Source organism: Ovis canadensis, chromosome 1 (genome assembly GCF_042477335.2).
Source record: "Ovis canadensis isolate MfBH-ARS-UI-01 breed Bighorn chromosome 1, ARS-UI_OviCan_v2, whole genome shotgun sequence".
NCBI lineage: Eukaryota > Metazoa > Chordata > Mammalia > Artiodactyla > Bovidae > Ovis > Ovis canadensis.
In genome coordinates, this window is record NC_091245.1 from 46,377,619 (window position 1) to 46,403,608 (window position 25,990).

At 36.8% G+C, this 25,990-nt stretch overlaps 1 protein-coding gene across 3 annotated transcripts in view; it reads left to right on the forward strand.

Moving 5' to 3' along the window:
• The window catches only part of LRRC7 (leucine rich repeat containing 7), a 615,708-nt gene that overhangs the window by 364,464 nt on the left and 225,254 nt on the right, over window positions 1-25,990 (forward strand). Inside the window, exon 9 of one of the 3 annotated variants that reach the window (XM_069564988.1) lies at window positions 14,588-16,703. The exons of the other annotated variants lie outside the window; for them this stretch is intronic. Coding sequence (XP_069421089.1) covers window positions 14,588-14,594 — 7 coding nt within the window. The 3' untranslated portion in view covers window positions 14,595-16,703. Of the gene's footprint in view, window positions 1-14,587; window positions 16,704-25,990 lie in introns of those variants that run through there. 3 annotated transcript variants of the gene reach the window in all.

Sequence of the window (25,990 nt, forward strand, 5' to 3'; positions counted from 1 at the left end):
GCAGGAGGAGAAGGGGATGGCAGAGGATAAGATGGCTGGATGGCATCACTGACTCGATGGACTTGAGTTTGAGCAAGCTCAGGGAATTGGTGACAGACAGGGAAGCCTGGTATGCTGCTGTCCGTGGGGTCGCAAAGAGTCAGACACGACTGAGCAACTGAACTGAATGGAACTGAACATCCAAGAAGGTAGAAAATGAAGCTGAAGAAGAGAAAGTGTTAAACTGGGCAGGATCCAGCTATCAGTGAAAGTGTCCAATTCATATAACAATGGGAGAAGAAGCTAATCAAGAATCTTAATTCTAACCCAGAAGCCATTTGCTTTATGCTTTATATCATGCAGTGTCTATGTGTGGCAGAGCTAGAAATCATGATGTTAGCAGTTCAAAGACAAGAAGCTACCAGGTCTTACCCACACTTGATAAAATCAGTTGCTAAAGTCTAGCTTTCTGGTACTTTTTAAAAGTTATCTGAAAAATAGGTTTATCAGGTCAAATTCCTTGTAATCGAGCCTTCTCTTTTTAGATAATATTTCATTGTGAAGTTGCAGCAGTTGTGTATGTAGCAAGACAGTCTCTGCTATGTCTGTTCACAAAGGACACTTTTTACATGGCATGGTCTTTAGTCATTATAACACCTTTCGAAATTAACCACAAAAAATATCCTCAGTAAAGAAATTTTATTTTCTCCCTTCTCATCAAAGGCCTAAAGGGAACTGTCCACGCCCAAGATAGTACTGAAACATTTGCAGTATGCCACATAGACGTGAACCTAATCCCCAAGAGTACGTTGAACAGGAAAAAAAAATGGTAATAGGTTTTTATGTATGACATTTCAGCAAAAGTAGTGGATGAGATCCCTCAAACCTTGGTCATGTTTCAATAGAAGTGAAAACTATTTTTATAAGAAACCAAAAATTAAAACAGCATTGAAACATTGTAGTGAACAGCACAGTAGAAGAGTATAGATTTCCAGATTTCTGCCTGGAAATAATTAGTCCTGTCTAAAGACTACCAACAACTAATAGTCATATTGTGTTTGGATATTCATGTTAGAGAATCCTAAACAGAACAGGGTTGGCTTGTCCTGAATAGTAGGAGGTATTGGGAAGACTTTCAGCACACATAGTCAGCTGACAATATTGTCAGCCAAGAAGTTTAATCTAAAGAACCCTAACAATCCTTTAGAGTTGTAGTCTATACCCTTTCTGTTCTTATAAAGTTTCTTGGAGATAAATTACCATCTGCTTATTTCAGTGCATCTCAAGTACCTTAAAATCAACAGTTCCAGCACTGAACTGAATATTTACATCACTGAAGGCAATGGCACCCCACTCCAGTACTCTTGCCTGGAAAATCCCATGGACAGAGGAGTCTGGTAGGCTGCAGCCCATGGGGTCGCTAAGAGTCAGACAAGGCTGAGTGACTTCACTTTCACTTTTCACTTTCCTGCATTGGAGAAGGAAATGGCAACCCACTCCAGTGTTCTTGCCTGGAGAATCCCAGGGGTGGGGGAGCCTGGTGGGCTGCCGTCAGTGGGGTCACACAGAGTCGGACACAACTGAAGTGACTTAGCAACTTAGCAGAATTGGTACTTTAGCCAGTATCCCCAAGCTCATTTAGAAATAATAGAAATAACACTTTCCAGATCCTGTGAATCATCCTAGGCCTATTTCTTACTCCCACAGCCAATCAGTCAACAGATTCTGTCAAACCTGTCTAATTTGCTTATTCATTTCCTTCTGTCTGGAACTCTCTGCCCCCAGATCCACCCGTGGCTGGCTCCTCTCTTATCATCCACATCTTAAATCACATGTCACTTACCCTAGAACTCTTTGATGACCCTTCCATCTAAAGTCACCTCTTCCACTCCAGCACTTCCCTAAAACCCTATTTTAACTTCTTTGTAACACTGAGTACTATCACAAGTTCTCTTATTACTTGTTTCTTCCCTTTCTAAAATTTCTCCTTGAAAGCAGGAGTCTTGCCTAGCTTATTCAACACTGAATCCTCACTGCCTTGTATCCTGTCCAGTTCATATTTAATATGAATGTACTTCTAAAATTCATTCATTATTGAATTCACTCAACAAATACTTATTAAGTATTTGTGTGCCAGTCGCTGTGTTAGGCACAGCAAATCTAATGGCAGACAGAAATGAATTCTATCTTTGTACTCACGGAACTTATATTTAATAAAAGAGATATATACTAATAAAAGTCACATAAATAAAAGTAAAATGGCAACTGTAAGTAGTGATTTTCATCTGTTTTACCTTCCCTTTATTTCCATTACTATTGCTTTAGTTCAAGTTATCATTGTCTCATGCTTCAGCTATTAAAATCATGTCTTTCCCTGCTTCCAGTCTTGCACCCTCCACTATGTTTTTCCAAACTTAAAGTGCAAATTTTAAGTCATTTTCTACATTAAAATCCTTAATAACTTCAGTGACCTTCAAGAACAAATATCTAAGCTTGTTAAGATAATGACCCTTTATGTCCTGCCCTTTAACTCTCTTTTTCCCTCCTCATACTCTATGCTTGATTCACCCTGAATTACACCCTTATCTCTGAGCCTTTATGTATTTTATCCCTTCTGCCTTGCACATATTTCCCTACTCTTTGAGTAAGTAATTCACAAATTCTTTATAATTCAGGGGAGATAAACTCCTCCAGAGGGCATTTTCTAAACTCAGTCAGACTGGCACAGCCATTCCTTTAGTGTGCTCTCTTAGGAAAAAAAAAAAAATTATCATGTTGTGCTATAGTTGTTTATTTACTTGCTTGGTTCCCTTGCAGGCCAACAGTTTCCATTATGGCAGACTGTCTTTACTATTTCTATCTCCATTGCCAGAGCAGTAACAAGTGTGTAGAATAAATGGAAAGAAGGTTGGTAGGATGGATGAATGTATGGATGAGTTCTCTTGACAAAATTAAAAATAAAACTCTAAGATGATATTCAACAAAACTTCAAACATATGCTGTTAAGAATGCATTTAAAAACATACTGGCCAGAATGAAAGGCTGGTGAAGAAGCCCATGATGAATCTTCCAAGCACTGTGGAGGGCAGCACTCAGTAGTTTGTCACTAATTATATTTCATGTTTGTTGTTGTTAAGAAAATAGCATTAACTATCCAGAGCCCAATGTTGAAGTGTTGGAAGATAAGGCAACATAGCAATTATCAGTTCAGGTCAGTTGCTCAGTCATTTCCAACTCTTTGTGACCCCATGGACTGCAACATGCCAGGCTTCCCTGGCCATCACCAACTCCTGGAGTTTACTCAAACTCATGTCCATTGAGTCAGTGATGCCATCCAACCACCTCATCCTCTGTTGTCCGCCTCCCCTCTTGCCTTCAATCTTTCCCAGCATCAAGGAAATGATGCTTTTCCAATGAGTCAGTTCTTCACATCAAGGTGGCCAGAAAGTATTAGAGCTTCAGCTTCAGCATCAGTCCTTCCAGTGAATATACAGGGTTGCTTTCCTTTAGAATTGACTGGTTTGATCTCCCTGCAGTCCAAGGGACTCTCAGAGTCTTCTCCAACACCTCAGTTCAAAAGCATCAATTCTTGCATGCTCAGCTTTCTTTATGGTCCAAATCTCATATCCATACTTGACTACTGGAAAAAACATAGCTTTGACTATATGGACATTTGTTGGCAAAGTAATGTCTCTGCTTTTTAATATGTTATCTAGGTTTGTCAAAGCTTTTCTTCCAAGGAGCAAGCATCTTTTAATTTCATGGCTGTAGTCACCATCTGCAGTGATTTTGAAGCCCCCCCTCAAAAAAGTCTGTCACTGTTTCCATTGTCTCCCCATCTATTTGCCATGAAGTGATGAGACCAGATGCCATGATCTTTGTTTTTTGAACGTTAAGTTTTAATCCAGCTTTTTCACTCTCCTCTTTCACTTTCATCAAGAGGCTCTTTAGTTCCTCTTCACTTTCTGCCATAAGGGTGGTATCATCTGCATGTCTGAGGTTATTGATATTTCTCCTGGCAATCTTGATTCCAGATTGTGCTTCATCCTGCCCAGCATTTCACATGATTAAAGGCCAATTTGTAAGATTTATAATACTGATAAAACACAAACTTAAACAAAGGATGTGAACACTGAGCTCAAAACATATTAAAAAAAAAAAAAACCCTCTAGACTTCAGTGGGAACTCTGTAACCAAAGAAGAAAAAGGTGGGATGACAATCTTTTTGTCACTGGATAAATGGAATCATGGAGCTAATACCATATCATATGTTAGAGAAACGTGAATATTTAAACAAATAAAGTATAATAGAGACTTAGGCTTACTAAGCACTAAGTGGCAAAAACTGCTTTGCAAGTGAAGTTAACTATTTTTTTTTCTAGTGAAGAAGAACATGAGGGCACAAAGATAAGCTGGTCCTTGAGAAACTCTCAGCATCTGTTTGCAACAGAAAGTTGCCTACTGAAGTTTGCCATTAAAGATAGAATCAGTATCAACCACAAGTATAAAAATAGGGTAATTTTAGTTATTCTACCTGAGAACATCCTCATAGAGTATAACTATTTCCACTTCACCCAGAACAAATGTAGAGAAAATAGCTTCCCTTGCCTGAAAAGGGTAAACTAATTACTAGTGCAGGTACTTATATTGTAGCTATGGTTCTAGTAGAGGTGTCAGCTGACCATCTGTAAAACATCTCTTTAATATTCAACAAATGTTTATTAATTGCCAGCTATTCGATGCATTAAGCACTGCACTGTGCTTAGTTGCTCAGTCGTGTCCAACTCTTTGCCATTCTGATGGACTGTACCCTGCCAGGCTCCTCTGTCCATTGGATTCTCCAAGCAACAATACTAGAGTGGGTTGCCCTGCCCTCCTCCAGAGGATCTTCCCAACCCAGGGATTGAACTCAGGTTTCCTGCATTTCAAGCAGCTTCTTTATCATCTGAGACACCAGAGAAGCCCATATTAAGCACTAGGCCACACGAACTCTAATTATTAGAAGGAAGAACTAAGGGTGCTAATGGAATGGAGCAATAGTGAACTTTTATAAGCCAGTGCTAATAGTCATTAGGTTTCAACAGCCAAGAAAGTAAGGTCCTTAAAGAGCATCAGAATAAGTGAGCCACTGATGGCAATTCTTTTTGTATATATGACAGAGATGCATAGTCACTGAACAAAGTACTGGTCATGTCAGGAGTGATCTGAAAATCAGCCTCCTAAACAGGATAACTTCAGATCCATCATCAGTAATGAGGGAAGACATAACTCCTAGGTGCTACTGCCAAAGCAAAAGAACATTTGGGGGTATACAGAATGTTTGGAAGGGAATAACTGAGTCTAACCACATTTCTGATACTATAAAGAACACTATTACAGAAGAATCTGGAGTTTTAGGTATGTGAACCAAGGTGAATTGGACATTATCAGGCAAGAGATGGCAAAATTGAACTTCAGTGTCTTAGGAATCAATTATATCTTAGGAATTAGTGAACTAAAATGGATGGGATTGGGCAAATTTAATTCAGATGACCATTATAATACTGTAGGCAAGAACCCCTTAGAAGAAATGGAGTTGCCCTTATGGTCAAAAAGAGTCTGAAATGCAATCCTTGAGTGCAACCTCAAAAGTGACAGAATGATCTCAGTTCATTTCCGAGGCAAACCATTCAACATCACAGTAATCCAAGTCTATACCTAAACCACTGATGTCGAAGAAGCTGAAGTTGACCAGTTCTGTGAAGATCTACACCACCTTCTAGAGCTAACACCAAAAGAAAGATGTACTTTTCATCATAGAGGATTGGAATGTGAAAGTAGGAAGTCAAGAGATACCTCGGGTAATAGGAAAGTTTGTCCTTGAAGTACAAAATGAAGCAGGGCAAAGTCTAACAGGCTTTTGTCAAGAGAATATCCTGGTCATAGAAAACATCTTTTCCAACAGCCCAAGAGATGACTCTGCACATGGACATCACTAGATGATCAGCACCAAAATCAGGTTCATTATGTTCTGTGCAGCCAAAGATGAAGAAGCTCTATGTAGTCAGCCAAAACAAGACCTACAGCTAACTGTGTCTCAGATCATCAGCTCCTTATTTCAAAATTCAGACGTAATTGAAGAAAGTAGGGAAAAACCACTAGACCATTCAGGTATGACCTAAATCAAATCTTTATTGATTATACAGTGGAAGGTGACAGATTCAAGGTATTAGAGCTGATAAACAGAGTGCCTGAAGAACTATGGATGGAAGTTCATAATATTGTACATAAGGCAGTGACCAAAACCATCCCCCCCAAAAAAGAAATCCATTAAGGCAAAGTGATGGTCTGAAGAGGTCTAACAAATAGCTGAGAAAAGAAGAAAAGCAAAAGGCAAGGGAGAAAGGAAAGAAATACCCAACTGAATGGAGAATCCCAGAAAAAGCAAGGAGAGATAAGAAGGCCTTCTTAAACAGTGCAAATAAATAGAGGAAAACAATAGAACGAGAAAGACTAGAGATTTCTTCAAGAAAATTGGAGATACCAAAGGAACCTCTCATGCAAGGATGAGCATGGTAAAGAACAGAAGCTGTAAGGACCTAACATAAGCACAAGAAATTAAAAAGAGGTGGCAGTAATACACAAAAGAACTATACAAGAAAGGTCTTAATGATCTGGATAGCCAACATGATGTGGTCACTAACCTAGTGTCATACATCCTGGAGTGTGAAGTGAAGTGGGCCTTAGGAAACATTGCTGTGAAAAAAGCTGGTAGAGATGATGAAATTCAGTCAAGCTATTTCAAAGCCTAAAAGATGATGCTGTTAAAGTCCTACACTCAATATGTCAGCAAATTTGGAAAACTCAGAAATGACCACAAGACTGGAAAAGGTAAATTTTCATTCCAATCCCAAAGAAGGGGAATTCCAAAGAACATTCAAACTATAGTACAGTTGCACTCATTTTACATGCTAGCAAGGTAATGCTCAAAATCCTTCAAGCTAGGCTTCAGCAGTACGTAAACTGAGAACTTCCAGATGTACAAGATGGGTTTAGAAAAGGCAGAGAAATCAGAGATCAAATTGCCAGCATTTGTTGAATCATGAAGAAAGCAGGGAGTCCCAGGAAAACATCTGTTTCTGCTTCATTGACTATGCTAAACCTTTTATTGTGTGTATCACAATAAAGTGTGGAACATTCTTAAAGAGATGGGAGTACCAGACCACCTGACCTGACTCTTGAGAAACATGTATACAGGTCAAGAAGCTACAATTAGAACCAGACATGAAACAACTGACTGGTTCCAAATTGGGAAAGGAGGAAAACATGTCTGTATATTATCACACTGCTTATTTAACTTATATTCAGATTATGTTATGTAAAATGCCTGGCTGGATGAACCACAAGCAGGAATCAATATTTCCAGGAGAAATATGAACAATGATATTTGTTAATATGAAATTTAGATGTGCAGATGATACCACTCTAATTGCAGAAATTGAAGAGGAATTAAAGAGCCTCTTGATGAGGGTGAAAAAGTTGGCTGAAATTTCAGCATTAAAAAAACTAAGATCATGACGTCTGGTCCAACCACCTCATGGAAAATAGAAAGATAAAAAGTGGAAGCAATGACAGATTTTATTTTCTTGGGCTCCCAAATCACTGTAGATGGTGACTGCAACCATGAAATTAAAAGATGCTTGCTCCTTGGAATGAAATTTATGACAAACCTAGACAGCATATTTAAAAGGAGAGACATCTTCTTTTGTTGACTCTGCCAACAAAGGTCTTCCAGGAGTCATGTACAGATGTGTAACAGACCATAAAGAAGGCCAAAGAATTGATGCTTTTGAACTGTGGTGTTGGAGAAGACTGTTGAGAGTCCCTTGCACTGCAAAAAGATCAAACCATTCAATCCTAAAGGAAATCAGCCCTGAATATTCATTGAAATGACTGATGCTGAAACTGAAGCTCCAATACCTTGGCCACCTGATGCAAAGAACCAACTCATCAGAAAAAATCTTGATACTGGGAAGGATTGAAGGTAAAGGAGAAAGCAGTGAGAGTGAGATGGGTAGATACCATCACTGACTCAATGAACATGAATTTGAGCAAAATCCTGGAAATAGTGGAGGACAGAGGAGCCTGACGTGCTGCAGTCCAGGGGTCACAAAGAGTTGGACATGACTTAGTGACTGAACAGCAACTAGTACATCTCATCTACTACTTAATCATAAGTTGACTTGTATTTGTCAAGGTAGCAAATTCTCAGATGGTGATGGAATGAAACCTAAGATACAGTCAACAAGATGTTTTTCCTGTAAGTCTGTTACTATTTCTAGCTTTGAAATACTGGAAAGGAAGGTGAGTGAATCTTCTAATGGAAAAAGGAGATTTGGGATTTGTGTGTGTGTGTGTGTGTGTGTGTTTGTAAGTCACTAGGTCTGAAACAAATAGATGGTAAAAATAAGACAAAGTAGAATCTTCTCCTTACTTCCTCTCCAATAAAACTAATTGTTCTTTATGGGCGATGTGGTTTTCAAGGGAGAGAGTATTGCTGTGCCAGGAGTGGGGAAGCTGCAGGGTCTGAAAAGAACCATAAAGCTAAAGAGAATTGATAAACCAACACTGTGTGGCTCACAGTAACAGGCTCAATGGTAGAATGGTGTATCCTTTCATCTCCCCAAAGTATAATTAAAGAGCATTTAGAGGTTAGGATCTGATGGCTTCCAGACTTTTTAGAACACAGACCTTTTGACTTCAAGGATTACTTACCATTTTCTGTTTATAAAGCATCTTACTATAATCCTGCCTTAAGAATATATGTATTACCTGGTTTCCCGTATAAGGCATACGTCAGAACATTCTTAAAAATCATAATAATAACCATTACTTATAGTGGTGTTATTCAAAACACAGTTTTGTTTCAATTAGCTTCAAAATTAATTTTCTAGCGCTGAATATCAATTCTGCATTAGTGCTCCTTTGGTAATTACTGCTTACCATCAAGGCTCCATTACGTTTCCATGTTTAAAATAATGAATGTGTAACTCTGTTGATTACTACTTGTGGTTTATTGAGTTATTCTTAGAATACTAATGTTTTTAGCAGTATGTTTACTGTTTTTCCAAGATTTGTGAATCTACTAAACCTTGAAAAGTATATGTAGATATGTATGATATATACATATTAATATACATATAAAGTTAAAAAGTGTGTATGCTGCTGCTGCTGCTGCTGCTAAGTCGCTTCAGTCGTGTCCGACTCTGTGCAACCCCATAAACAGCAGCCCACCAGGCTCCCCCATCCCTGGGATTCTCCAGGCAAGAACACTGGAGTGGGTTGCGATTTCCTTCTCCAATGCATGAAAGTGAAAAGTGAAGTTGCTCAGTTGTGTCCAGACTCTTAGCGACCCCATGGACTGCAGCCTATCAGGTTCCTCCATCCATGGGATTTTCCAGGCAAGAGTACTGCAGTGGGGTGCCATTGCCTTCTCCCAAAAAGTGTGTATCTCTGTATATAAAATTTAAACTCAAAGTAGGTGTACTATGTCATATTTTTTTCAGGTCCTTAGGTATTCTGGTATAAATACATTAGTGAAGATTCTATTACAAAATTATCATACATTTCCATGTCAGAGGAACTTAGAAATGTAAAAAAAAAAAATCAGTTCTTATTGTGATTCTATTACAAGTTTCTTATATTTTATTCTGCTTTCTCTTTTAATATCTTTCCTACCATGAGCCTACTTGAAGATTTTGTCAACATAAATATTTAGACCTGTTGGCAAATTTTTTTTTGGTTTTATACCTTCTTCTAAGTTCCCAATCTGAGAACAGACACATAAGTAGACAGTCAAAACAGACTTCTTTAAGAATGGAAAACTCAACTGATTCCCTCAGAGGAGTGCAAGAAGGATTGGTCGGTTCGGTTCAGTCGCTCAGTTGTGTCCAACTCTTTGCGACCCCATGAATCGCAGCACACCAGGCCTCCCTGTCCATCACCAACTCCCGGAGTTCACTCAGACTCACGTCCATCGAGTCCGTGATGCCATCCAGCCATCTCATCCTCTGTCGTCCCCTTCTTCTCCTGCCCCCAATCCCTCCCAGCATCAGAGTCTTTTCCAGTGAGTCAACTCTTCCCATGAGGTGCCCAAAGTACTGGAGTTTCAGCTTTAGCATCATTCCCTCCAAAGAAATCCCAGGGCTGATCTCCTTCAGAATGGACTGGTTGGATCTCCTTGCAGTCCAAGGGACTCTCAAGAGTCTTCTCCAACACCACAGTTCAAAAGCATCAATTCTTCAGCGCTCAACCTTCTTCACAGTCCAACTCTCACATCCATACATGACTACTGGAAAAACCATAGCCGTGACTAGACGGACCTTAGTCAGCAAAGGAATGTCTCTGCTTTTGAATATGCTATCTAGGTTGCTCATAACTTTTCTTCCAAGGAGTAAGCGTCTTTTAATTTCATGGCTGCACTCACCATCTGCAGTGATTTTGGAGCCCCAAAAATAAAGTCTGACACTGTTTCCACTGTTTCTCCATCTATTTCCCATGGAGTGATGGGACTGGATGCCATGATCTTCGTTTTCTGAATGTTGAGCTTTAAGCCAACTTTTTCACTCTCCTCTTTTACTTTCATCAAGAGGCTTTGTAGTTCTTCTTCACTTTCTGCCATAAGGGTGGTGTCATCTGCATCATTAGTAGAGATGCTATTTGAAACAGTGAGAACAGATCAGTGAGTCTGAGTGATGAAAGCAATATACTTAAACAGAAAACCAGCATTTACAGACCAGGCAGATAATGAGTCCATGGTGGAGAAACGAAAGCAGAAGAGTGCCTCATCGTAGAACCTAAGGAAGTAGAGAGGTTTGATGAAGGGAATAATCAAAATGTCAAAGAGAGCAAAGGGATCCCAAATGCAAAAACTGAAAAATATTAGTTGGCTTTGGAATTATTAGGGCTTTTAGACATGGACACTTAACAAGTTCCTTGAACTTCTATGTACAAGGCACTGGGTGAAGCATTATAAAGCATATAATCATACTTCATTTTGAGCTTCACTTAAGACTGAGGAAAGGAGCATTATGTTTGTTTTATAGAATGAGAAAGCAGTGGCTCAGGGAAGTCAAATAACTGTCTTAAGGTCAACAGACAACCCAAGATCAATGGAAGTCAGCTTTAGATTTCTTTCTGTGTCACCCAAACTGGCATGATTAACTGCTAGTAATACTAACTTCCTAAAGCAGAGGCAGTTATATTAAGTTGGAAGGACTGGAATTCCACAGAGCAGTGGATTGGTGAGTGGATGTTAGATGAGTAAGTAAAACAGAGTACCCTTTTCAGAAGAGAAGAAAGGAGGACAGCTCATCTTGCTTTCATTTCTTTAGTACATTGCATGGAACACAGTAGATGCTCAATAAATTTTAGTTCAGTGAACAAGAAAGAAATATTGACTTGAGCTAGGTATGTGGTATACATGGAAGTGGAGGCAGCAGAGATGTAGGTGGCATACCACCCAAGGCGGGGAAAGTAAAGAGGATAACACAAAGAAGAAAGGGAGGAAAGCTTAAACCAGATGCTTCCTAGAAAAGGTTGATAGAGTTCCGGATCAAGTGCACAAGTAAGAATTTCACCTGAAACAGCTTTTTTAAGGTTGGACAATAAAAGTGAAGTAGAGAAATAAATGTGTAAGGACAAGATGCTTCATCTTTTAACAATTTTTTCCATATTAAGCTCCCTCAAGAAAGACTGTCTCACCATTTCCAAGTAATAAATTCATATCTGTAATGTCCTCTGCCTAAATTTCCCTCTTTTTCACTGTATGGCAATCTCTTATTGCAACATAATGGCTCCAATCACAGATTATCTGTTCAAATTTTTTGTTCAATTCTCTAAACAGAATCTGTTATTCCTTCTCTTTTCTACCTCTTCATGCACTCCTGTAGTGACTTAAAGGCTATGGATAAAATACTCTTACATTTACCTATTAAGTAAATAAATGAAATACCTCATGAAATTAAATACCTTAGCATATCAACAAAATATTTCAAAACATTATACAGTGTGTTTCAAACCAAAGGAATTTCATAAGTTGATTTAGCTTTGACACAAATTGTATTTATTAATTCAACCTTTTATATACAAAATAATGTTTTATCTTTTCTTACTAGTTAGCTAAAGACTACTCTGTCAGATGACTGTATTTTGTCATAGAAACACATTCATAAGTTTTAATTCATTGAGTTTTAATAGTCTCACTGCAAATGACAGATAGGTTGGAAAATTTTTTGCAATGTATTTAAAGAATGAAATGTTACTTGCCATTATAAAAATTTATATATTGCTCACTGTGATGTTTAAATAAAATGGTATGTTCTTGTGCCCTCACTTCAAAGTCAAATTGTGTGCTGTAACACTTTAAGCTTTCAGTGTTGAATTTTGGCTAGTTCAATAGTGGGATGAGATTATTGACTGCTATACTACTATTCTGTAGACAAATTCATTCTTGAATAATCTGTATGCCCTATGAGAAGGTCAAATGATAAGGGAGAAAGATCTGAAACAAAGCACTAAGATTTCATTGCTTTGAGTTTGGCAGGTATCCAGTTGCATATTTCAAATTATCCAGAAAAATACACAAAGTGAACAATTATATTCAACTGGAGCTGTATAGTATTATCCTCATCTAAATTATAAAATACAGTTGTTCATATAAAATAGGAAATATAAAATTCTTTTTAACATTTTGCACATGCAATATATTCCTTCTATACTAAGAATGTGAATTTAATAAGCATATATCAGAAGAATTAAGATAATGTTGTAAAATAGCTATATCAATTTGTCTAATAAACACCTCTCTAAATAACTATTTAATATTATACCAAGAAAATAAATGAAACGAAACTCAAGAAAAATTTGAGACAAAGTATCCTCACAGATAATCTGTGTATGTATTGCCTGTCCATTAAGTTTGCCTGTAGACAATTTTTGCTCAGTCTATGTGCATTTTTAATCCACCTTATGCAAGTATTGAGTTCAACATTTAGAGAATTTCCAAAGTTACACTGTAATTAATAATCATATAGATTTGAAGACTCTAATTCTTGCTTTCTACTGCAAAAATGCTTGAATGTGTGTTAATTTCAGTTGTATGCAAAAATATTGTAACGTAATATGTTTCTGTTCTTAATTGAAAATGTAAATCTCTTACTGGAGCAAAGAGAAATTTCTAATGGAGATAAGGTATTTAATCATTATTTAATATTTTGTATAACCATAATTGCATTTATCTGAGAAACTGTAATTTGCTTTGTTTTGCTATTTAAGCATATCCAATTTTTAAATCATACGTTAATAAAATAGAGCATTTAACTAATTTGAATAAAATGTACATCAAAGTTGTAAGTGAAATACATATAAGTCATTAATTGAAATATGCAATTGGTGACTTTTTTGGAAAAAAAGAAAAGCAGAATTAAAGTAAAGTAATACTGTGATTAATTGATTCAGGATGGCTCCTGCTGAAAAATTATGTTCAATAAGATTCTGTCATTCTAATTTGTGATCATTTGTCACTTTACACTAAATCAAATATAATGGATTCAGGTTCACAAGCTGTATAAATGACTGCCCTAAAAAAGACAATTTTTAAAATAAAAAGACGGTTGTTTAAACGATTTAAGTTAAAATAGTCACTGTATATTAATTTGAGCTACTTATGTGTTTCCAGTAAATATTTACTTTGTAAATGGTTTTTTCTCCTATATGCATATGTAATTTTAAAATCAAATCAATTTTTAAAAATATGTTTCAAGATTCAAGTTACAAATATTTTGTCAGAACATGAAGATATCCAGTAAAAGTTGTTGTTAAATATTTAGAAAAAAATAAATAGAATGAATGATTTTTTTTATAACCCAAAACATGATTCTACTCAAAATTCTTTGAATATAGTAAAGCACACTCTTTTACAGTATGTTCCCTTCTGTATCTCAACTGATTTCTTCGGTGTTGTTGTCCCCTATAAGAGCTTTTGTCAAACACTATAGATTAAGCTGAATTATTCTACATATGATGTAAACTGATAAACTTGAGAAGAAAATTTTACTTAACAAAGAACAATCATAAACCAAATTTTGTTATTTTCAGAGGGAAAGGGACACTGAAAAATTGCAGTTAAATATTAATGGATTCATTTGTATTCTGCCTTGAACATCATGCATCAATAATGCTTGTTATTGTAGAATTAATTTAAATGAATAGAAATAGCCTTGAAAATAAAAGTTTAGGCAAGTTATTTTCATGAGACTGGTTTATTGCTCAATGATCCTTATATGAGTGTTTTGCCTTCTTCTTTTAGGAAGCATGCATGTTTTTTAGTCATCTTGTCCAATACCACTCAGTTTGATTTTCTGTTTCTATCCTATCTAGTATTTGTCTAATCCTAGAACTGTACCACTTTACAAAAATCTTGTTTATAACCTACTTATATGCAATTATATTGAAACAAGCAAACATTTCCCCTCCCTGTAATATAGACCAATTGAAATAGCTATTTTAGTCACCTTCTGCATTAGGAATTCCATCTTTTGGGCATTGAAATTGATTTTTCTCATCTTAGCATCTGAAGATCCAGAGTGTGCCCCTTGCCCAATCGCCTGAGACTATACAGTGACACCTACAACAGAGGATGTGGAGGCAGCTGCTTTTCGGGCTCCAGAAATGGCAGCATCAGGAGCATCAGCACGAATAGACTTTGTAGAGGTAGTTCTCCCAAACTGTATTATGAAACCAAACATTTTTGGTGTGCTACCTGCTGATGGGGGCTGCCTTCTTACTGCCTAGTGTGATGCAAAATGTTTGGTCTTTGTTAAAATTTAACAATGACATTTCTGGCTAATATAAAGCAACCTGAATTTTTCCCAAGTGTGTTCAGTTGCCTTAATTTCCAATTAATATGAAATTTTATCAGTCTTAGAAAAACATTAACAAATATTTTTGTCCAATTTATTTCACTTAGTTGATATAAAGCTGCTGTCACATATAATTTTTGTATAAATATTTTTGAATAGCTCAAAATAAACCATCATTTAAAAGGCATCCTAAAGCAGTTAAACAAGAGAATTTCTCTAATACTTCAGAGGCTGAATAGAGTTGCCCAGTTTATATGTCATACCCGCTAGTTATGTTCTATTATGAACTTACTTTGCAAAGTAAATGACTATTCCCAGATGGCCCTTATCAAAATATGAAAGATCAGTGATTGACTGGTTTTATGTTTCCTTAAATTTTATGTAATTTAATGTGAAACAGTTATTTTGTAGCTATAAAACACATTTGTTAATTAACCACATTAGCTTTATCTATGCAGTTCAATGACTTATAACATTTCAATTTGCATATAAAATGAATCTCTCTAATGATGTCTTTGCAAAATAAATAACCATTGACATAATGGGTGCTAACATTTTATACATTTGACTTCAAAGAGTAGGATATATTTCATAGTGAAATTTTGAAGAGTTTGAAATTCAGCATCCAGAGATCTTCATCTTGGTACAATACCACATATTCATTCTTCACTTGGTCTTCACTTCTTTTTGGAACAAGACAAGATACAAAGAATTTATACCAGTTTTATTGGAACTATTGCTTGATTGAATATAATTTGAAGGTTCTTTTCATAAACCAAATATAAGAAGTATAGATACATTGAGCTTAATAATGTTTTTATTTTTTATTGTCATTTGCTTCCATTTTATTTTCTTAGTTAGGAAATTACAAATTGTCACTTTTTATAAAATCTACACTATAGAGTTGAATTGTACTTTTCTGAATATTTCTATTCTGTTTCTAATGCATTTTAATTATGTGAATTTATAAAATAATGACCCTAAATGTATAGCCTTTTGTAAAAAGCACATATATATTTGAAAGTGGATATTGTTCTTTCAGTTCAAATTGTGTAAATATGGATTCTTCCATGTGTACTTGTAAAGATCTTATGTAAAGTTTCACAAACCTATTTAACTGAGTTTGTACATTGTTTTCAGCTGTGTGGCATATACTCATTGACTTCTGTCATTTACACATATACTGCACATATCTCTAGAAACTGTGTTTTGAAACGTATATTGCTTTCCTAAGAACATAAATATCTGACTCTGCTTTAGAACAAATTGTGCTATTTTAGTGTAGTTTTATAATATGCTCCCACCATGTCCTTCAAATAGTCTGCATGAAAATAGCATTAAAGTATTTAAGAAATATTTCTGCCTCTGTCATATTCCAAGTAAGGAACTAAATTTTCTATTGTTAAATTTGAGAAGTCTTACAGAACTGCAGTTAAACTCTGCAACAACATGCAGTAGTTCTGTTGGATAATTATTTTGCTGAACTATGTTGCATTTCTGGTCTTATGATAATGTATTAAATGCAATTGAGAGCTTATATGTATAGGATAAAGGAAAGTTCTCTTAATGAAAAGACATTAACAAGTAACAAATAATTGTTGTCTAGTTGGAATGGTTTAAAACTGCATCAATAGAAGTGATTACAGAAGTAAAAAATTAAATTATATACCATTGACTATGATACTTGATTCATTTTTGTCCACCGTTAATGCTACATCACAGTAGTGTTCCAACAAGTGGAACTGATTGTAAATTCTTTGACAATGTTTATGGCACTCTAATCTTTTATGCTAAGAGGAATCACATGTGTTAATTTAACAAAAATATTAAATGTATTTGTTTTATAAAGTTGCATATTTTTTAGCCTCTAGATATATATTATTTAAATTAGATAAATTGCTTAAAAGATGTGTTCATAGGCATTTATTATTATTGAAATCACAGTAATCTCATTGAGCTAACATTTAGAAATATATTCAGTTGATTACATTTTCATGGGTGGTGGGATATGCATATTAAACCAGAATTTAACTAAATATACAATAATAATTAAAATGAAAAATAATTCTTAAAAAGAAGGCAACACAATATGTGCTTACCCATTGTCTAGGATACCAAGTATTGTACGACAGAACCCCTTCCCACCTTGTAAGATAAGTATCCGTCCTGGGAACCTGGACCATCATGTGAGCAACATATTGAGTTGCCTTTCGACATCTTATTGACATTTCATGAAAAGAAGTCAATTTTTAATGGCTCTTAGCAGTGTGTAAAGGCCTTCCTTGCTGGTTCAGTGGTAATGAATCCGCCTGCCAATGCAGATTTGATTTCTGAGTCAGGAAGATCCCCAAAGAAAATGGCACCCCACTCCAGTATTCTTGCTTGGGAAATCCCATGGACAGGTGACCTTGGTGGGCTACAGTCCATGGGGTTGCAGAAGAGTCGAACATGAATTAGTAACTAAACAGCAGCAGCAGTATCTTAGAAAACAGAATACATCCCCTTATGTTTCTCAGAAATCACAGGTTCCTGCATGTTTATTAAGAATTTCATATACTCTCCCATTCCTATATTTTTTTGCATCAAATTTTACCAACTATGATTTCTGCCATTTTGTATTCTATTTTAAATCAAGTCAACTTTCTCTGGAACAAAGCTGACAGATCTAAAAGTATGTTAGTCACTCAGTCATGTCTAACTTTTTGTGACCCCATGGACTGTAGCCCACCAGGCTCCTCTGTCCATGGGATTCTCCAGGCAAGAATATTGGAGTGGGTTGCCATTTCCTTCTTCAAATTTTGTCACCAAAGAGTATGATTACTTTACAAATTTTTAGTCATAAACAAAACATGGCAAAATTATATTAGGTGTTGTCAGTTTTACTTTATGGTAGTTGCTTCTGCCACAGCAACCAATATAAATTAGGTAAAGAATGATAGTCTATGTGTACTTATTAGCATAAAACCAGAAAATATTAATAGGGCAAAGATATAGCATATTGATGTCATTACAGTAAAAGTAACAGGTTTAGGACAGAAGAGGTTAGAAGAGCTTGAGGATGTGGAAACTACACAGTTGCTCAAAATCTTAGTGAAGTAAAATCTTCTGTAAATCCAGTAATTCCCCTTTACCCCTCACTCAACACATACAGCTGCTTTGGTTGCAGCTATATGATGCATAAGGATGGGACTAGATACCATTTAAAACATAACTCAGTAATCTCTTGTGCTTGGGCAAATTTTGGAGAGAATGCAAACTAATTCAGTCCAGCTCAGTAAACATTGGTTAAGCACTGTGATTAACATCAGAGACACCAAGTACAGTAGATCCCCTGCAATTAGGCCTATCATGTTTTGGTAAGGAATATAGACAAGTAAAACATAACATGCTATGCAGCATTTGCATAGGATTATAGAAACGTGATGAACAGAAATAGTATAGAGTAATGCTTAATCCTGTCAGCAAAGTTCAGATAAAAATGTACAAAAGAGGTGAAGCTCAAAGAGTCTTTTGAACAATAAATTTGAATCAACCAATAACAAGTGGTCAGAAGGAGTAGTTCGCTTAAAGAGGAAGCATGACACAAGGATTGAACATGCAAAATCACATGTGTGAGGGAGGAATAGCCAGGAAGTAGACAGAGAAGATCTCAGGAAGGACCCATGTGCCACGGTTGGACTTCATTTGTGGGTAACACTGAGGTTTCAGTGAAAGGGCTTTCAGTTGAGGAATGATGAATTTGTGAGTTATGGGATAAAATTTGTAAAGATTTATAGGCGACTTCTTCACTAAGGCAGCAGAGAGCAAAAGCCACTCAGTGTATCTTTTAACAGCTTTATTGAGGTGTATGTTACACAACGTAAAATCTGCCCACCGAAGTGCACAAGTTAATGATTTTGGGTAAATGTATAGAGCTGTGTAATCATCACCACAAAGCAGTTTGCAACATTTCTGTCACTTTCCAAAGTCCCATGTGGCATTCCCAGTCAAGCTTCTATCTGATCTGTTTTCACTCCAGCCCTATGGCAACCACCATTCTGTTTTCTGTCTGTATAAATTTGTCTTTTCTCAACATTCCATGTAAATGGAATCACACAATATATGATGTTTTATGTCTGACTTCTTCCACTTGGCATCATGTTTTGAGGTTTCTGAAGAGTGTTGTGAGACAAGCAGAACAGAGGTATTTCACTTCTCAAAAGGTTGTGACTATGGCAAAAACAAGACATATGAGAAGGGTGTTGTGTGAACCTGTCCAAAGTGTGAGGGATACAAGGGGACCAAGAGTGTGAGACAGGATGGCATGGAGAGTTCATTCAGAGTAAAAGAGTCAGAAGTGTACAAAAACAAAAGTAGAAAAAAAAAAAAGGAAAACTATTTTAATTAAATGTACTGAAGACTAAATCTTGAACTGCTGTTTCCTCCCCTCTTTAAAGGTTTGTAATGGGCATTTGTAAATATTGTACTTCCTACTTGTGGTTACTACTCTAGAGATATCACAAACTTGTTGGCTTCTTGGATTAAAATCACTTCTCCAAAGAACACAATGTCTTAGAAGAAAGTCAGTACATTGGGACAGACTGACATCTGCTGTTAAGATGTAAAGGGGAAGGTGAATCTAAAACAAGCTGTATTTTCCTTGGAAAACCACTTGGGACTTTGTGTTTGGTCACACTGGTACTGAAACTACAATTTTTTAAGTATGCAGGGTTGGTTTATGAATTTGTGTTCATTATAAAGCCACTCAAGTCATAAAGAAAGTTCTTTCTTCAGGAAGAGAAGGCTACTGGCACATTCTCTAGATCTATTTTGAAACTCCACCCTATTAGCTGATAAGGCCTACCCTGCTGGACTACTAGTATTAGAAAAATAATAAGATTAATGGTGTAGTTGATGAAATAAAAAGACTTAAGTGCTCACCGAAATAGCCCACCACTTGGGTGTACTAGAAGGGCAAGCTCAGAAACAAAGAAGTAACCAAGTAAGAGAGCCTGACAAAGATTTCCAGCTTTAATGTCTTGACTGACTCCAGTCCAAGAACCAGATTAATAAATATCAGAGCCTCAGAGCACAGCAACCAAGTTCTGGTTTCCCAAGGCTCTATCAAGAGAACTTCATCCACGTAAACTCTGGCTCCACTGCCAGGGAGGCTAGACATGAATTTGCCGCAGCTCACCCACTAAAGAACCTTGTGGTATAGTGTGACCTAAGGAGGCAAAGAGAGACTTTTGCTCAGTCCTAGTTAGAGTCCTTTGGCAGTCATTTCAGGTAAGGACTAGAACTCAGTTCCAAAGCCACAGTCTTAGGGTCCCCTGATGTATCCCAGATTGGACAGGACAAATCCAGAACCTGAATCCAGAACCTGATAGAGGTTTTTGTATTTTTCCTCTTCCATTTACCCACTTAGTTTCTTCCCCTACATCTGTATACTGAGAGGAGAAAAGATAAACCACTGGCAGATTCTTTTAAAGAAAAGTTGTCAAAAGAGAAGAATTGTACTCTCATGTGGGCTTCATGTAGAAGCTGGTGGTGAAGGGACATGACACATCAGGAGTATACACTGTGAGACTTTTATCCAACACTGAGAAAGAGTATATATCCATATAGTCAAAGCTATGGTTTTTCCAGTAGTCATGTATGGATGTGAGAATTGGACTGTAAAGAAAGCTGAGCATTGAAGAACTGATGTTTTTGAACTGTGGTGTTGGAGAAGACTTTTGAGTGGAAGGAGAATCTTTGGACTGCAAGGAGATCAAACCAGTCAATCCTAAAGGAAATCAGTCCTGAATATTCATTGGAAGGACTGATGCTGAAGCTGAAGTTCCAATATTTTCACCACCTGATGCAAAGAGCTGACTCATTGGAAAAGACCCTGATGCTGGGCAAGATTGAAGGCAGGAGAATAAGAGGACAACAGAGAATGAGATGGTTGGATGGCATCACCAACTCGATGGACATGAGTTTGAGGAAGCTCCAGGAGTTGGTGATGGACAGGGAGGCCTGGTGTGCTGCAGTCCATGGAGTTGCAAAGAGTCAGACAGGACTGAAGAGACTGAACTAAACTGAGAAAGAGATGATCAAAGGTACAAGATGAGGTGAACATGATAACAGAAATAAGAGGAAGATTTACAAAGAATAAGAGAGTAAGCTTTTCTTAGGTGTTGGTGTCATGTCGGGTTAATAGGAAATACTATGAAACAAATTTGGGCTTCCCGGGTGGTTCAGTGGTAAAGTATCTGCCTGCCAATGTAAGAGACACAAGAGATGCAGGTTCGATCCATGGGTCGGGAAGATCCCCTGGAGGAGGAAATTTCAACCTATTCCAATATCGTTGCCTGGAAAATTCCATGGACAGAGGAGCATGACAGGCTACAGTCCATGGGGTCACAAAGGGTCAGGCACAACTGAGCACACACACACACACAAACACATGAAACAAGTTCACAGCATGATTCCCTTATCCTTCAGATAACTCAAGGAAAGAAGCTTCTATTTAGAAGCGGTGTTTCTTTAAACATCCTTTACAACGCTATTATAAGAGTGAATACAGATAGCAGGGAGATCAGCTGCTATAATCTGGCAAAGAGAAGGTGAATGCAATGACAATAGGGCCAAGAAAAGTAAGTAAAATTGAGAAGTATTTTTGGAAGTGAAATCCAAAGGCTTTCATCAGAGTGTTTGCTCTTGATGTATATAAGGAAAATAGGAAAAAGTTGACAAAATTAAACTGCTTTCAGTTTATTCCTTAAATCAGGGTTTCACTTTGTGGCTTTATGATTTGATTTGAAAAGGATTTTCCATACAACAGACATGCTGCTGCTAAGTCACTTCAGTCGTGTCCGACTCTGTGCGACCCCATAGACGGCAGCCCACCAGGCTCCCCCGTCCCTGGGATTCTCTAGTCAAGAATACTGGAGTGGGTTGCCATTTCCTTCTCCAATGCATGAAAGTGAAAAGTGAAAGTGAAGTTGCTCAGTCATGTCTGACTCTTAGCAACCCCATGTGCAGCTTACCAGGCTCCTCCATCCATAGGATTTTCCAGGCAAGAGTACTGGAGTGGGGTGCCATTGCATAGGCATGTTCAAATGCAACTAATAACAAATCTGTAAAGCCAAACATAAGACATTAACACTTTTTGATTGACTATAGCTCTTCTTCCATATAGTACTTGACTAAGGTCCAGTCCAAGTGTCGGTGCTGGTGATTTAGTTAAGCTGTGTCTGACTCTTGAGACCCCATGGACTGTTTTCCAGGCAATAATCCTGGAGTGGGTTACCAGTGCCTTCTCCAGGAGAATCTTCCTGATCCAGAGATTGAACCCATGTCTCCTGCATTACTGGCAGATTCTTTACTGCTGAGTCACCACGGAAGCCCCCAAATGTTAATACCTTTGAGAAAATTATGGTTTCCCATCCATAATAACTCTACCACAAATACATATAGGCCTTTGAATACAATATTGTTAAAAAATTGTCATAATTAGTTGTTTGAAGGTCTGTTTCCTTGAGCTCTTTAAAGACAATACTACATCTTTATTTTCTTCACCATTGCATCTCCAGTAGCTAGTACTTTGTCCAAAGTTAGATTTGTGGAATGAACAGAGAAGATATGGCAGTTGAAGGAATTATAATTTTCTGTTCAGTTCAGTTCAGTCACTCAGTCATGTCCAACACTTTGCAACTCCATGGACTGCAGCATGCCAGGCTTCCCTGTCCATCACCAACTCCCAGAGCTTACTCAAACGCATGTCCATTGACTCAATGATGCCATCCAACCATCTTATCTATATAATTTTCTGCTTAGTGTTTAAGTACTATTATGCAATAAAAATAACACAAATTTGAAAGGCAGTCTCTATCCAGAAATTGTGAAATTGTTGCAAGAACTATTCTAATCAGAACTTCCAGTGAAATCAACATATTTACATGCTCCTAGTCCAGTGGTCATGTATGGATGTGAGAGTTGGACTGTGAAGAAAGCTGAGTGCCAAAGAATTGATGCTTTTAAACTGTGGTGCTGGAGAAGACTCTTGAGAGTCCTTTGGACTTCAAGGAGATGCAACCAGTCCATTCTAAAGGAGATTGTTCCTGGGTGTTCATTGGAAGGAATGATGCTAAAGCTGAAACTCCAGTACTTTGGCCACCTCATGCAAAGAGTTGACTCATTGGAAAAGACTGATGCTGGGAGAGATTGGGGGCAGGAGGAGAAGGGGACGACAGAGGATGAGATGGCTTGATGACATCACCGACTCGATAGACGTGAGTTTGAGTGAACTCTGGGAGTTGGTGATGGACAGGGAGGCCTGTTGTGCTGCAATTCATGGGGTCGCAAGGAGTTGGACACGACTGAGTGACTAAACTGAACTGAACTGAGTCTCAGTTATTCAAGCTGCTAGATTATTATTGAGTACTTATATAGATGTCACTGAGTGCTCACGGTGGCCAAGAAGGTAAAGCCTCTGCCTGCAATGAGGGAAACCCGGGTTCTATCCCTGGTTCAGGAAGATCCCCTGGAGAAGGAAATGGAAACCCACTCCGGTACTCTTGCCTGGAAAATCCGATGGATGGAGAAGCCTGGTAGGCTATAGCTCATGCGGTCACAAAGAGTCGGACATGACTAAGCTACTTCACTTTCACTTTCATATAGATGTCACTTCCATTTGAATTACTAAAGTATAATTTTAGACCATCATTCTAAAATTGAGCAAATATCTTTTAAATGAAGCAATGATTCTGACCTTTCTCATCTAGCTTCACCTACTTGATTGATTTCTTACTATCCATCCTTTAATTTACCTATGTATCAGGCCTACATGTCTCTCTCTCTGTCTTATTTATTAATGTACTTTTTGTATTTTTCTAAATTGTAGGTTTCCTGAAGATGGGTATGTTGTTTATTCACTCTCCAGAGTAGCTAAAATAGTGGCTTGAAATTGGTATGCGGCTAATGAAAAAGAAAGAAAAAAAAACTAATTCCCCCCCATACTTAGAGAAAATAAGATTACTTCCAGTTGGGAGGTAAGGAGAACATACTTGAGAACATTTGACCTAGGCTTTAAAAAGGAAATTATATTTCAACTACTGGGAAGAAAGCAGTGGTATATTTGCAGAGGAAATGAAGGCTGTCAGAAAGTACCAAGCGTAGTCATGGAATGTCCTAATTTTGCTGACAGTTGGATAAGTTAAGATGAGTAGTGGGAGTAAAAGTAGAAAGGTGGATTGAGGTGGACCTGACTAACTAATGGCTACTAAAAATTTTTGATTATGTGAGTAACAAGGAAAAGCTGGTATTTAAGACAGGAGTTAAAAACTTAAATAAGAAAATAAATGTTAGAGCAATATTCAGTGAATAAAGCATATGATGTGTTTCAGCACAGTGCTATGCACCTTTTTAAGTCTCTTCTGAGTGGCTGGCACTATGATAGGCCTGAAGATAGATGAAGTCATATGCTGAACAACTTAGTCTTTGTCTGTCTTTCCCTCCAATAAAACAATAATCTAGACAAAACTGATTTAAACTGTAGGTGATCTTGTATTCATCGACAGTGAAAGGGAATTAATATTTATTTAGTGGATACACCAGGCTCTTTATCCACAAACATTATTTCATTAAACCTTTTAACAGTGTAAGGTATGTGTTGTGACTTTTCTTAACCAACTGGGAAACTGCGTCTCAGAAATTAAGCAGAAAGTGGCAGAACTTGAATTCAAACCCATTTCTTTTTCCAGTATTCTGTAATGTCCTAACTTCACTATTTTGCCTACAGATTATAGCTCTGCTTAAATTATACTTTTAGCAACCTCAAATTATTTATGCTGATATTGTTCTTAATTGAATTATCTTCAAGGCACTTGATTAAATATCATACCCTATTAATGCTTCTTCTGTATTATAGATATGAATCACATATGACAAGAATTGCTATTATTTAGAAGTGTTTTTCATTAAAAAAAATACATCAGGATACATTTTGGGTTCTGATGTAGCAGATTAACCATTCAGTCCCCATAACGATAAATTAAGCAGATGATCAATGAATTTCAAAGACTGTAAGAGTATCAGTATATTTGTAATTATGTAAGGTTTTGTTCCTCCTTTAAATTTATGGCTCAGTGTCTTTATCAGTTTTACCTTTCCAACCTGTTAAAACCAAGCTGATTTCTTCTTTAGCATTTCCTAACATAAGAGACTATAAAGGTACCAATACCTCACACAGTCAACATACATTACATTTTTATAAACTTTAAATTGTAATTTTTTGATCTGCACATTAACTGGTAAGGAAAACATCAAAGATATTTTTCATTCAGGTAATAAGAATTTTAATGTTATTTGTTACCATATAAATAATATTCTTTGTACCACAGGTAATGAACTGGTTTTTGTGTCAATTTTATGATGTTTATTAGGGCTTCCCTCATAGCTCAGTCTGTAAGGAGTCTTCCTGCGAGGTAAGAGACCCATTCCTGAGTGGGGAAGATCCCCTGGAGAAGCAAATGGCAACCCACTCCAGTATTCTTGCCTGGAGAATCCCATGGACAGAGGAGCCTGGCAGGCTATGGTCTATGGGGTCACAAAAGTTGGACGTGACTGAGCAACTAATCACATAGCACACAATATACATCAATTCTATATTATATTTCTTCTTGAGGAAAAATGTTTAGAATTGTAATTTTCATTATAAGTTGATGCTTTGCAGAAGGATTTTGGAAAATTGGTGACACTTTGAAATAGAAATTTTTTCTACAGTAATTACTGTGAAACACAGTCAAGTAAGTAGTTCAAGATGTTTCCATAGGAATTACTGAACAATGTGCTTTCAGTATTCCTTGATGTAAGTAAATATAGAAACTTCAGCTTTTAATATTAAAGCATTTGTTACTTTAGGATATTTCTAAATTTACTTTTTAATGTAATATTTATCATGCTTGAAATCAAACTTATTTCTGTGATACATAATTGATATACAATTTACTCTTTAGGAAAATAAATAGGAACTGAAAATTTTTTAGGAAAAGCAAAATAATGTAATTCTCATCAGTCTTCTCTAGATCAATAGGTTTGCACATCTATAATTGTAAAAAAAAAAAAGACTTGGAAATAAGGAGGAT